Here is a 13,921-nt window from a genome sequence, read left to right as displayed (position 1 = left end):
GGAGGCACAGATACAGGTAAAGGGAAAGGAAACCAAGGGGTACAGGAGGATGAACAACAGCAAAGGACATTAGGAAAGTGGATGTACAGGAAACCGATCATCAATGAGGTAAGCATGAAAGAGAAGGATCCTAAATTGCAGATATTTGAGGAAGGAATGGATTACTTTGTCGAATTGGCAAGTGAAGAAGAATGGGGTAATGGAATACAAGGGACAGAATCTGAAGCTACAGGGTGGGAGATACAACTAATACAAAAAATGGAGATCGGTCTAAACCTGAAAAGGAAAAGAGATGAAGATGAGGTATTAATGCTGACTAATTCTGAATGGTCAGAGGATAAGCACATTAAAGTGGAAGTGAATATAAAGAAGCAAAGGAAGGAAGAAGGCAAGAGTGGAGACAGGGAGGAGAATGTTGGAGGAACGGATAGGAACTGGGTTATGGAAGGTAAAGTAGAAAACAAATCCATGGCCGAGGAGGCGGGCCTTATCAAGCCCCACTCTCAGCCATGAGCATCATTAGTTGGAATTGTCGAGGGGTGGTGGCCCCCGCGACAGTTTCGAAACTTTTGCATCTGTGTAAACAGATAAAATCCTCCATTGTATTTCTCATGGAGACTAGAGCTAAGGATAGTAGTGTAAGTAAAATCAAGAGAAGGCTTCATTTTGATAAATACTTTTGTGTAGAATCCCGGAGTATGTCCGGAGGTCTATGTTTCTTATGGAATGAAAATATTAATGTTGATGTTTACTCTTGGTCTAATTATTATATTAAAGCTTACATTAAAGATAGAAAAAGAAATGATTGGGAAACCATTTTCATATACGGTAACGCAAACCCAGGCAAGAGGAGGGAGGAATGGGAGGAGCTCACAACAAGCAATTTTAACAGGAATGAACCTAAACTCTTCATAGGAGATTTCAATGTTGTATTAGCTCAAAAGGAGAAGGAAGGCATGCATGAGCAGCCGAGGAAATAGATTGTGGATTTCAAGAATTTTTTGGATTCTAATGCTCTCATGGACATGGATCTAAAAGGATGTAAATTAACTTGGTTTAGCAATCCTTGAAATGGGTTAATAATTAAGGAAAGAATAGATAGGGCTCTTATTAACTAAAAATGGAGGCACAAGTTTCCAAATGCAAGTTTGATAGCTATGCCAACAGTGAGCTCAGACCATACGCCCATTGTTTTGAGGTTACAGCCTAAGTATAAGGTGGATACGTCATTCAAATTTGAAGCATTTTGGAACGACCATAAAGAACGTGAGGAGATTATTAAGATGAGTTGGAAAAAAGATGAGCATAGTAATAACGAATGGGGTAGGTTGCTGAAGAAGATAAGAAACCGTAAGAAAAATTTAAGGAATTGGAGTAGGAACACTTTTGCTAGAGCTGATATAGAGATTAACAAGTTGAAGGCTGAGCTACAGAAGCTTCAAGAGGCAGAATTAAATGAAGAACAGCAAGCACAGAGGTGTCAAATCAAGGAAAGGATAAGCCAGTTATGGAGGCAAGAAGAGAAATATTGGGGAATGAGATCCAAGCTAAAGTGGCTAAAGTGGGAAGACAAAAATTCCACATTCTTTCATGCGACAACGATTCAAAGGAGAAATAGGAATAAAGTGAAAAGATTAAAAGATAAGGAGGGCCAATGGGTCTCAGGAGATGATAGAATCTTGAAGATAGTGGAGGAGCACTTTACAAAGTTGTTTACATCCTCAGCCAAATCTGATTTCAGAGATTGTATAAATAGGATTCCAAAAAGAGTTACTCAAGAAATGAACGAACAACTCATGGAGGAAATTTCAGAAAAGGAGATTGAGGAAGCTGTTTTTAGCATGGGGAGCCTCAAAGTCCCTGAACCAGATGGATTAAATGGACTTTTTTTTATCAGAGTCACTAGAACACAATAAAAAAGGAAGTTTGTGATGTGGTTAAGAGCTTTTTTTATGAGGGTATTATGCCAAAAGAGGTAAGTGAAACTATTGTTGTTCTTATTCCTAAAGTGAAACAATCGAAAAATCTTAATCAACTTAGGCCTATTAGTTGCTGTAATTATATATACAAAATTATAACTAGGATTATAGTATTAAGACTTAGAAGGTTCATGGATAATGTTATTTCGCCAATCTAGAGTGCCTTTCTAGGGAGTAGGTTGATCCAGGATAATATTATCATAGTTCAAGAGATTTTTCATAGTATTAATAAAAAAAAGGTAGGAATGGATTGAAAAGCCTAGCTATTAAGATAGATATGAATAAGGCTTATGATAGATTAGAGTGGAATTTTTTGGAGGCTACATTGATAGCTTTTGGTTTTGACCAGAGGTGGATTTCCTTAATAATGAAGTGTGTTAGAAGTGCTACGTATAAGGTTAGAATGAATGGGAGGCTCACTAGTAAAATTATACCTAAAAGAGGGTTGAGACAGGGTGATCCTATATCCCCATATCTTTTTATAATTGTGGCTGAAGTGTTCACTATTCTCATGGAGGAAGCAAGAGAAAGAAAAGAAATTTCAAGGTTCAAAATCGCACCAACAGCCCCTCCAATCACTCATCTTCTGTTTTGCGGATGATTGTATTATTTTTACAGAAGCAAAAGAGGAGGAAATTTACAATCTCATTTTGATTCTTAATAAGTATACAAAGGCATCAGGTTAAATGATCAATCTGGATAAATCGAGGATTATTTTTGGTAGTCAAGTACCCATACAAATCAGAGTTAACATAGAGGAAATCCTAGGAATGAAGTGTTGGGATAATCCAGGGATGTATTTAGGGCTGCCAGAGATTTGGGGCAGGTCAAAAATTAAAGCTCTGAATTGGATAGAGGAAAAGGTGATGGAAAAAGTCGAAGGATGGAAAGAAAAGCTCTTAAACCAAGCCGGAAAGGAAGTCCTTATTAAAGTTGTTATACAAGCTATTCCTAGCTACGCTATGACAGTTATTGGATTTTCAAAAGTATTCTGTCAGAGATTAAACGCTAGGATTGCAAGGTTTTGGTGGGCCAATTCTAGAAAAGAAAGAGGCATACACTGAAAAAGTTGGGACAAGATTTGTGTAAGTAAAAGAAATGGAGGGCTAGGCTTCAAGGATCTTCATGGCCAAAATTTAGCTCTTTTAGCAAAACAAGCTTGGAGAATCATAGAAAATTCTAATTCAATATGGGTACGTATTTTGAAGGCAGTCTATTTTTCTGATGGAGATTTTTGGAATGTGAAATGCTATAGTAATATATCTTGGGCTTGGAAAAGTATAATTAAAGGAAGGAATTTTCTTCGCAGAAATAGGAGATGGAGTGTGGGTGACGGATCAAGAATTAATGTTTGGGATGATAAGTAGGTAGTGGGCGAAGAAAAAATTCAAAGACAAGAAGGAATAGAGTTGAATTATGTTAGTGAACTTTTGAAGGAAGGGGAAGGGTGGGATGTGAGGAAGATTGAAGGGGTTTTTACTAATATTGTCAAAGAAAAAATTCTTAAGACTCCTACAAATATTTTGAAAAGAGAAGATAGACTTATCTGGCCATATAGAAAAGATGGAAGCTACAGTGTCAAACTGGATATCACATAGCTAAGAAGGAAAGCCAAGGAAACAAAATGGAAGAAGCTTAATTGAGTATGAATTTGGAAGAATTATGGAAGGAGATATGGAATGTCCAAACTCCCCAAAAGATTAAAAGTTTCATTTGGAGAGCAGCGCATAATATAATACCGGTTAATGAAAGGTTGTTTAAAAGGAATATAGTCAACTCCCCAATGTGTCAGATTTGTTTCATGGAGCCTGAGACTATTGAACATACATTGTTACTATGTTCATGGACAAGGGCAGCTTGGTTTGGTAGCCAATGCCAATATTGTCCCTCTCAAGATCACATCACAAGCTTTGGAGAATGATTTTTACAGAAAATTAGAAGAATTGAGGAGGAAGGGGAAACTGACAAAAAGGAAAGGATAGGAAAGATGATTTTTTTTTTAATATAGGAGATATGAAAAATCAGGAACCGAGCCATATTCAACACTAAGGAGATCAATTTTAAGGAGGCTATTATCAAGGCTAAAATAGCAGAAAAACAGTACAGAACAACTATTGATCAAGCAGTTCAGAAGCAAACAGAGAATAGAAGAATTTGTTGGGCCAACCATGAAGAGCTCTCGACCATCGGGGAGGAATCAAGCGAGAGAACATAAGATGAGAAGACACTACATCCAACTCAAAACCTTAAGGCGTCAAGTTAATGGGTCTCTCATCTTATAAACTCATCACTCTTCCTTGCTTTCTTTGATGTGGGACTAACTTCAACACTCCTCACACTTGCAACACTAACAATCTCCCCCTCAAGTGTGAGCTTCCACATCAAGCACCTCCACCACATGAGTATTCGTCCATCATACCGCTGCAAAATACCGCGGAACACGCCGCCCGGACCACCTTTGCCGGAAAGACTTTCGATGCTTCACCTTGAATACTCCTTAAAACCAGACCGATTAAACCATCGGCTCTGATACCACTTGTTGGGCCAACCATGGAGAGCTCTCGACCATCGGGGAGACTTCGGGGAGGAATCAAGCGAGAGAACATAAGATGAGAAGACACCACATCCAACTCAAAACCTTAAGGCGTCAAGTTAATGGGTCTCTCATCTTATAAACTCATCACTCTTCCTTGCTTTCTTTGATGTGGGACTAACTTAAACACTCCTCACACTTGCAACACTAACAAAATTAAAGTAAGGCGCGTTACCTGGAGACCCCCGCCAAGAAATTGGTTGAAATTGAACGTTGATGCAGCCTTCCTCTGGTGATGGAGCAACGGCAATAGCTACAAGGGACAGCTTTGGAAGATTTTTTGTGGGAAACACAGATAGAATCAGAGCTGTATCCAGTATTGCAGCAGAAGCATTAGCAACAAGGAATGCTTTAATTTTGGCAAAAAATCTACAGCTAGATATGATACTAATTGAATATGATTGTTTACCTTTGGTGCAGGCAATTAAATAAAAAAGTAGCCTTCAAGAGATTGATCCGATTTTGCAAGATATCTTTGAACTGTAAGGAAGTTTTAACAAATATGGATTCACCTGGATTCCAAGAGAAGCAAACCAATTAGTACATACAATAGCAAATTTAGCAATTATAAATCAATTGGGTCAAAGGTGGTGCACTGATTTACCACGCACCGTTGCATGCATTCTTTGGAGAGAAGCACCAATATCATTATCTGGGCGGTCAAGCCTGGCGTCAGCCTAGAGGAGGAATCCTTACCTCTGCGGTGGAGTTTTATACCGAAGTGAAGCCAGTAGAATGACCTGATTCAGACCTCATCAACAGATTCGCAACTTGATTTTCAGATCTTGGCTCAGTCCGGAAGTGGATAACATAGTCTTCTCATGGAGGCCATGGATTGGAGTTCACTTCTCGGCCACAACATAACTCCCGTGAGGGAGATGATGAACTTGGAATTGGGTGGGTGGGTTGTTTTGGGATTTAGGTAGGGTTTTTGGGCTTAGCCCATGACAAAAAAAAAAAAAAGAAGCTTAAAACGTCTTTTTTTAAAATATTTTTTAGTAATTAAAATTTGATATATATAATCAATTAAATTATATTATTTTTGTCAAAATTAAATCAGACAAATTAATTTGTCAAAAAATTAGTAAATTAAACCTTGAATCGGTCTAAATTAATATTCTTTTTTAAAGAAAATGACTACATTAATTCTATTATAGAAAATGATTAAAATATTCCTATTATATATATATATTAATTTTGAGAATCCTAAATCCTAATCCTATGATAGCACAGAGAGAAGAGAAAGATTAGGATTTAAGGTTTTTAAAATAATAATAATAATAATAATAATAATAATAATAATAATAATAATAATAATAATATTTTAGTCATTTTTTATAATAGATATATTGTAGTTATTTTTTATAAAAAAGTATTAATTTAGACCGATTCAAGGTATAGTTCATCAATTTTTTAGTCAAATCAATTTGTCTGATCTAATTTTGACAAAAATAACACCGTTTTAATCAATTATATGTATTGAATTTTAATTACTAAAAAATATCTTTAAAAAATAATATTTTAAGCATCTTTATCTTAGTGGCTCCCTGCTAAAATATATATATACACATTATTTAAATTATGGTTGATAACCAACTATCAATTACTGTGTAAAAAACTAAAAATCAGTATGCATGCATAAATTAAAATTTCTTTTTGTTTTTTTTAGTCAAGTGGATTGGACAATCTCCAATTCTAGGTATAAATTAAATTTTTTTTTTGTCAGGTGAATTGGATAATCCCCAATCCTAAATACTTTAAATGGATTGGACAACCACCAATTCTAAGTACAACACACACACCCACACGCTCCTCACATACTTACCATTTTTTCTTCTTCGGTTGCCGTTGATAGGAGTTGAACTCGAGACCTTTGAGATGGGAAGGGCGGAATGCCGTGTGAGTTAAGGCTCATTAGCAAATTAAAATTTCTATATAGTTGTAAAATGAAATAATTTTTGTAGTGGATCCCAATGAGAAGCCCAAGAACCTAAAAGAGCCCATCATTTTGTAACATTATGCGTTACTATAATGTTATATGGAGATAAGAGGTCCTACTTGAAATAGATTTATTAATTTTTGTGACACTAGTATATTTCCCCCACCATTCCCTCTAATTTGTAACTCCCCTTCCTTCCTTCCTTCTTTCTTTCCTTCCTTCCTTCATCTTTTCCTTGTTTTCCAGTCTCTATATTTGTATAAGGCTGCTGCATTCTTCTTCTTATTACATAACATAGAAACAAGAAGCTGATACACAGTATGATCATCATGTCTATATATATTTTCTCATCATAAGATGCCAAAAAGCCTTAGAAACCAGAATAGTACTTAAGAGGATCTACGTCTTGAGAGTTGAGTAGTTTGTGTAACCACTAATAACTAGGTAAGACTGTTCATTATATTGCCTACCTTGTCTTTTCTTACTTTACATAATTAGCATTATTATTATTAAATGCAGGAGCTATGTAGCAATCATACACAAGTTCATATACAAAGTTTGGGAAACATTTCAAGTGCACCGGGAGTACCGGTGCTCTAGTTGTTTTAACCGTTGATCTGAATTATAAAAAATATATAATATATATTAATTGAAATCAACGGTTAAAACAACTGGTGCACCGATACTCTCCGGTGCACTTGAAATGTTTCCCAAAGGTTGTATATGTTGCCATATCTAGTAACTATAATTTTACTTTATTATTTAGCTTGTTGCCCCTCATTAGGATCTGTTTAACTTGAAGTTTTGAATTTCCTTCCCTCCTTCTCTGATCCATCTTTTCTTTTCATCTTTCTTAAAGTGATGAGATAAAAAAGAGTTTGTTTGTTCATAATTTCTTTTTATGCATATGGTTGCTTTTCTCTGCTGGAAATAATAATAAGCTTTATTTCGTTTCCACTTTATATATATGCTGTATATAAGACTATAAGTTCATTATTTATACTGAAAAAGGTTAATTATATTATGCTATATAGATGTAAAGCTCACTTGAATAATGCAGTCCCTTTCATTTGGAGTATGTTATTATTAGAAAAGATATTGATTATTCCATGTATGTAATCATTTTTTATTTATTCTTTATTTATTGAATTCTCTTGCATATGTTTTCTGGTTTTTTCTTTTTTGGTGAATGATAATCCTTAGTAGAAGTGATAATTGTCAAGTGTTTTTTTTTTAATTTATTTTTATGTCATGTCATGCTATAAAAAATCACAATCATGATTTTTTAATTTGTTTGTTTCCCCTCCCACGTTAAAAATATTATGTAAAAATGTCAATGGGAAAGAGCCAAGTGTCCCTTTCGTTTTTTGGACCAAAATTGAAGGCACATATATAATAAATTTTCTGTGAGTCATTACCAGAATGCTATTGTACATCGTGGGATTTTCTTTATTTTTCTTTTGTATTATAGGCACATGTACGTCCCATCTTTAATGTAATAATCAACTTGTTTGAAAGACCTTGTCATATTGGCACCATCCATGGTAAAAGGAACTTTCATGGTATATTTTTATTTTGTTATGGCATGTTGAATGATGAAACACCACTTTCGTCCTAGTTAATGCTAGCTTTTGGGTTTATTACTGTTAATGTCATATTTATTTTAAAAACTTAAATCGATAGAAAAAAAATATAAAAATAATTATTTTTTTAATTTGTTTTTATTTTTCAAAAAACTTTTTTATATTTTTAAGATATATCTTTTTTTTATTTGTCTGGCGTTGATTTTTTTAAAGTCAACAATAATTAAAGTTAATATTTTTTTTGGTGATAAAAATTCTGATACAATATTGCACAAATAATGAGGAAAAAAAGTTCATGAAAAAAGATTTCCTCTAATTATAGTATATGTTGAACATAATGTTGATAATTACAAAGTGAAAATTAAAGTAAGCAGGTATTTTATTTGATGTATTTATTATGGCATGATGCAAAGCACACATTGTGCATGAAGCTATTTATTTTGTTCAGGTTTCACTGACCTTACATTGGATTCCACTGTCTCAGTTTGTGGCATACAATTCTGAAAGTTTACAGTGGTTGTGGTGGGTCAGAGGAGCATTCAAGTAGAGACCCTAATTATTAATAACGCGTTTCACTTAAACCATGCAGATGCAAACCCCAAACACAAGGTAATGTTTCAAATTCAAACTTTGTTTCACCATATATATATGTTACTAGTTCAAATTCAAATGTCACTTTGATGTAAAAGCTTTAGTCCAAAGTTTGCATGTATATATAACTTTGTACAACATTATTATTAGTGGAGTGGAAGGTGGCTTTAGTGAAAAAGTTTTCACATGGTGAGCATTGAGCAAACACCAAAACCAATTTGTTCATCAACTTTATTCCACTGTGCATAGACCCTACTTAATTATATGATTAACTTTTTGTATGATAATATATGTAATATGACCAATGCTGGATTGGTGTTCTTCTTTTGGAAATTCATTAACTGCATGCATCACTATCACTATATCTTCCCAAGTAGCTTTCAGTGTTGCGTTACGTTATAAAACATGCTTTTATACATAGCATCAATATATTATATATACCTGTAACTAATTAATGTTGATAGTGAACTTTGAAATGGAAACTTCACTGCATATGATGTTGTATGTGAATCAATAACAATCACCTAAATACAACTGAATTTTGAAAGAATGGTTTGGAGTATCTATCTAACACTATGTATGCAGTAATGGAAGTTGTGAAATGAGTAAGCCAGCTAAGAATTGAGAGTGATGTGAAGATATTGCTTCAGCCATATATGGCAAAAGCTTTTATTGCTCCAGAGGATATGTTTTCCTTATGAATCATAACTGTGATTTGGTTTCAGAAATGGCTCCTCTGAGGTGTCTCGGAAGGTGTCCCCTCGCGGCCGCGGCATGCGCCAGCTCAGGCCTTCTGCGCTGTACATTGATTCTGCATCAACATTAAATCAAGTTCATAGAACAACATCAAAGGATAGAAGCCCTAAAGTCATTGAAAGAAGATCACCTAGAAGCCCTGCTCCTGAGGTATCACTTTCTTTCAAATTAATAACACTGTTTCCTTAACAATATGTTATGTCTCGGAACTTGGAACCTTTGCACACAAAATCATACACAATTTTGGTTATGCAGTTTTATTATATTATTATACTAAGTTTTATTTGTGGTGGAAACTTACGAATAGTTGTGTTCATGTGAAATTTGACAGTTTAGAACCGTTAGATAATTTGATATATTTAAAGATAACTGCACGCGAGTTTTCTTTATTTTTATTTGTGATGTTAGATAGATATTAAATGGCCTTTTTAAAGAGAGTGGATAGAATAAGCTACCCTATCTACTGTTATAATAACCGGTTATTGATTCCATTTATGTGTAAACTGTGAAGGTTGATGGCATTATTGTATATGCAACAATTGTGATTGAAATTTGTTTACATGTTTCTGAGACTCAATTGATTCCTTTGGTATTTTTTCATTGTATTCTGTAATGTACAAATTTTCATTATGATTTTGCTTTTGGTATTAGAGGAAAAGGCCAAGCAGAATACCTGAATTGGAATCTCAGGTTTCTCATCTGAGAGAGGATTTGAAGAAAGTGAGGGAGCAGCTAAGTTTATCTGAATCATGCAAGAAACAAGCTCAACAAGAAGCTGAGGAATCCAAGCAAAAACTCTTTGCGTTGTCTCTCAAACTTGAAGAATCACAGCAGCAAGTTCTGAGCCTCACTTCTGCCAATCTTGAAGATTCCCTTACATCTTCCATGATTGAAATTTCTCATTGTGAAAACTCACAGACACAGTTTCCAGAATCATCAGATTTGGAACTACTAAACCTGAAACAAAACTTGGCAGAATCTCTTTGTATTGTGAAGAACATGAAAAACCAGCTCAAGGATTGCAAAGAGTCATCTCAGGCAGAACCTTTGGTTGATGAGACTTTGCGAAAACTCGAGGCTGCGAAAAGAACTGTGGAGTTCTTGAGGGCTGATGCTGCTAAATCTGCTACAGAAATAGACCCATCTAGAACCGGAAACTCCCTCGATTCGCATGTAAGCAAACTCGCAACCGGCCTCATTAGTAGCAAAATTGTCCACAATGGAAATCTTGTTGATGATCATAAGCATAAGCATGAAGCTGAAAAATTGGAAAAGCAAGAGGGTGCTGATCAAATTGGTTCTGAAATTCAGTTTCTCAAGTCTGAGGTAGAAAAACTGAGGTGTGCCATGGAGACTGCTGAGACTAAATACCATGAAGAACAGATTCGGAGCACGGTTCACATCAGGAACGCATATGAATTAATGGAACAGATGAAATTAGAATCAAGTAAGAGGGAGTCTCAATTAGAGGCTGAACTTAGAAGAAAGAAAGCTGAGATTGAAGATTTGAAGGGTAACTTGTTGGACAAGGAAACAGAGTTGCAGTGCATTGTGGAGGAGAATGAGAAGCTGAATGCAAGGATTGAAATGAACTTGTCATCACAAAGAGAACATGAAAATGAACTCAAGATGGAGATTCAAAGATTGCATGAATGTGTTGCTGAAATGAAGGCAGAGATGATGGACAAGGAGACGACACTTGAGAGCATATCCGAAGAAAATGAAATTCTGAAGAATATGGAATTCAATAAGGTACTGAGTGAAAGTGTGGCTGCAGAAATTGAGGCAGCTAAGGCCGTGGAACGCGTGGCGGCCGTGAAGCTTGGGATTGCAATGGAGGAGGCAGACCGGAGCAACCAGAAAGCCGCGAGGATCGCGGAGCAGCTGGAAGAAGCACAAGCATTGAAGTCAGAAATGGAGGCAGAACTTAGAAGGCTTAAGGTACAGTGTGATCAATGGAGAAAGGCTGCAGAAACTGCTGCTTCTCTGCTTTCAACAGGAAAGGGGAAACTCACTGAGAGATCTTTGTCTCTTGACAATAAATACAATATCCCTTTGATGAATAACAAGTATGAGCCTTGTTGTGATGATATCATCATTGATGATGATGATGATTTCCAGAGAAAGAAATATGGTAACATGCTTAAGAAGATTGGGATCTTGTGGAAGAAGCCTCACAAATAATTGTCCACTCTCTTGATTCATGGAGACCTATAAATGTGTAGTAGTACATCAGTATTTTGTGTTACTTAAATTTGGATTTCATCATCATGTGTTTCTCAATGTTTTAATATATAATGCAGTTGCTAAGTTTTGTTTACTCTAAATCATGTATGCATGTTTAAATCTGAAATTAGTGATTCTGTTTCTTATGTATAGGCATAGTGTAGAGCTTTGAATAATTAAATTTTTACTCTACATATAAGAATTTTATCAAGTTGTGCATGCCTCAACTTTGGGTTTTGAATCTTGAGCCTAGTAACTGGTCCCACTTTGCCCAGCAATAATGTGAGCCTGATTGGTATAAGTATAACCCCCTAAGTGTGCTACCTTGGGCCCGTTAAAGCTTTTGGATTTTTGTAGAAAATTAATCACATGTTTTCTGGAATGTGGAATCTGAAACATTCTTTGCACAACATAGTTCTTATGAGCTCTGTCTGGAATATTTTGTACATAATTATATGGGACAAAATCAACAAATCTTAGAAGGTGAGCAACCAATTTAAAAGACTATTATTTTGAAATCATGTAGATGTAAAACATTTAAGCAACTAATTAAACTAAGCATGGAAGATTAACAACCTTACAATAATAAGGGGTGTGTTTAAATATTTGATCTTGAAATGTGCTCCCCCATTAATACATGAAGCCCAAACCTAAGTCCTCACAATTCACAAAGTTGTTGAGGTGCTAAGAGTTTAAGACAAACATCAAACATAATGGCCAGAGTTTATGGAGTTGTATGATTTGTTGTTTTCCAAGTCTGGCCCATATGGTTTATGTGAGGACAAAACTCTGTGATCTTGATCTTATCTCAATTACATTACAACACTAGGCAAAGGATTTCTTCAACTTGTGCTACTATTTCACAGCATTAAGAAAATAACGACAAACCAAGCAAAACAGTAAACAAAATAACCAAACAAAACAAAACAAAAGCAAAAGAGGTTTTGAGTATAAATACACCTTTCAAACACACAACAATGTGATTTAAGCATTAGACAACAATAATTGAATATCAGGAGAAGAGAAAAGTCCTATTGCATAAAATCGTTATGAAGTATAGACTTACAATAATATTAGTATATTACTTTATTTTGTGCCCCAAATCTGCATTAGAGGAGGATGCTTGTGCAATCTGCATTAGAGGAAGCAACCATCATGCAAAAGGAAACACATGGTTTGGACCAAAACTTGATGAAGACAAAGAACCATGAAGCTGTGCATGGTGATTGCTTGAAGCTCTACGACGACACCATCTTCCATCTCAAGCGTACCCTGGAATGCCTTAACAACAACAACTGTTCAGCGGTTGATGCACAAACATGGCTCAGCACTGCTCTCACAAAGTGTCAAACGGGTGCACAAGAACTCAGCGTTCAAGATTTCAAGGTTCCATCTAAGAACACAGAATTCCTCTGTAGAATTCGCGAGAGATAATGCAGAGCAAGAGCAACATAGGAGCAGGGAGCACCACAATCATCCCCATGAACAACTTTCACCTGAAATTGAAGTGGCAGACATGAACATCCTCCAGCAAATTATCTCTGTCTCAACTTCTGCAGGTAGCTCCATCACGCAATGAAGAGGGAGAAGCGCAGGCGAATCTTCTCTCAACTTGGATGGGCAATGGCGCGGTACCACAGCGGCGGAGCGAAGGACAAGGGAAGAGGATCGCCGGAGAAGCTCGATATCGAAGCATCAACGCAGCGAAGTAACCTTCGGTTGAAGGAGACGACCCTGCGGTTGAGGAAGATGGCGCTGAACGACCCTCCGAGAACGATGATGGCATTAGGAAAGGATCTGCATTCTCATTGTTGTTTGGGCGGGGTTTTACCCGACCCGATTTTGCTTGTTTGGCGAGAGAGTTTTGGTCTTCTTGGGCATACAAACTAGAGTTCGTTAGACAGAATAAACAAATATAAGCTCGAAATAAATGGGCCATTTTATTCATAGAAACACTCTTCTATTGGGGCTTCAGACATTGGGGCTTCAGAAATGCAAAACTACAGTTCATAGGACCATTATTGGGGCTTCAGACATTACCTTCTTCTGTTCCATGGGGACATTTCAAAATAAAAAATCAAATTAATACATGAACACTTGTATTGGGGCGTAATCTCTAGTGTGTAGGCTTTAAAGCTTATTATTTTTGGGCTGTAGGTCCTTCATGTATACCAAAGTCCCAAAAACAATTTTTAAAAGAATTGACCAATTTTGTCGTTGCTTTATATTATTATCATTTCAAAAATTGACATTA

The 13,921-nt window shown here is 35.8% G+C and overlaps 2 protein-coding genes and 1 long non-coding RNA gene across 5 annotated transcripts; 2 read left to right on the top strand and 1 right to left on the bottom strand.

Moving 5' to 3' along the window:
* The first annotated feature begins 1,157 nt into the window (after window positions 1-1,157).
* LOC140181209 (uncharacterized) lies at window positions 1,158-1,916 on the top strand. Its single transcript, XM_072224728.1, has one exon. The coding sequence runs from the start codon at window positions 1,158-1,160 to the stop codon at window positions 1,914-1,916; it is 759 nt and encodes a 252-aa protein (XP_072080829.1).
* A 4,721-nt stretch (window positions 1,917-6,637) lies between these two features.
* LOC112771913 (interactor of constitutive active ROPs 2, chloroplastic) lies at window positions 6,638-11,768 on the top strand. Of its 3 annotated transcripts, none has more exons than XM_025816769.3 (4): window positions 6,638-6,955; window positions 8,579-8,703; window positions 9,411-9,591; window positions 10,093-11,768. In XM_025816769.3, exons 2-4 carry the CDS (start codon window positions 8,678-8,680, stop codon window positions 11,623-11,625), a joined length of 1,740 nt encoding a protein of 579 aa, XP_025672554.1. In that variant the 5' UTR covers window positions 6,638-6,955; window positions 8,579-8,677; the 3' UTR covers window positions 11,626-11,768. The 3 variants fall into 3 exon arrangements, with proteins under 3 accessions (XP_025672554.1, XP_072081613.1, XP_072081614.1); XM_072225512.1 differs by having other exon boundaries at window positions 6,693-6,955; window positions 8,543-8,703; XM_072225513.1 differs by lacking the exons at window positions 6,638-6,955; window positions 8,579-8,703 and adding an exon at window positions 9,000-9,290.
* On the bottom strand, window positions 9,077-13,468 carry LOC140181565 (uncharacterized). The gene is made up of 3 exons (XR_011876381.1): window positions 12,734-13,468; window positions 10,115-11,652; window positions 9,077-9,496 (listed from the first exon to the last, which is right to left on the bottom strand). It is a non-coding gene; the product is annotated as an uncharacterized lncRNA (long non-coding RNA).
* Between the last annotated feature and the right edge of the window lie 453 nt (window positions 13,469-13,921).

This window comes from Arachis hypogaea, chromosome 18 (genome assembly GCF_003086295.3).
Source record: "Arachis hypogaea cultivar Tifrunner chromosome 18, arahy.Tifrunner.gnm2.J5K5, whole genome shotgun sequence".
Taxonomy (NCBI): Eukaryota; Viridiplantae; Streptophyta; class Magnoliopsida; order Fabales; family Fabaceae; genus Arachis; species Arachis hypogaea.
This window is presented reverse-complemented; position numbering and strand designations above follow the sequence as displayed.

What these genes read in the sequence shown, in the direction of transcription:
- LOC140181209 (XM_072224728.1), top strand. Translation starts at nt 1,158, where the DNA reads ATGCCAACAGTGAGCTCAGACCATACGCCCATTGTTTTGAGGTTACAG.
- LOC112771913 (XM_025816769.3), top strand. Translation starts at nt 8,678, where the DNA reads ATGCAGATGCAAACCCCAAACACAAG. An exon ending in ATGCAAACCCCAAACACAAG is followed by an intron (nt 8,704 to 9,410) that starts GTAATGTTTCAA and finishes ATTTGGTTTCAG; the next exon opens with AAATGGCTCCTCTGAGGTGT. An exon ending in CTAGAAGCCCTGCTCCTGAG is followed by an intron (nt 9,592 to 10,092) that starts GTATCACTTTCT and finishes TTTTGGTATTAG; the next exon opens with AGGAAAAGGCCAAGCAGAAT.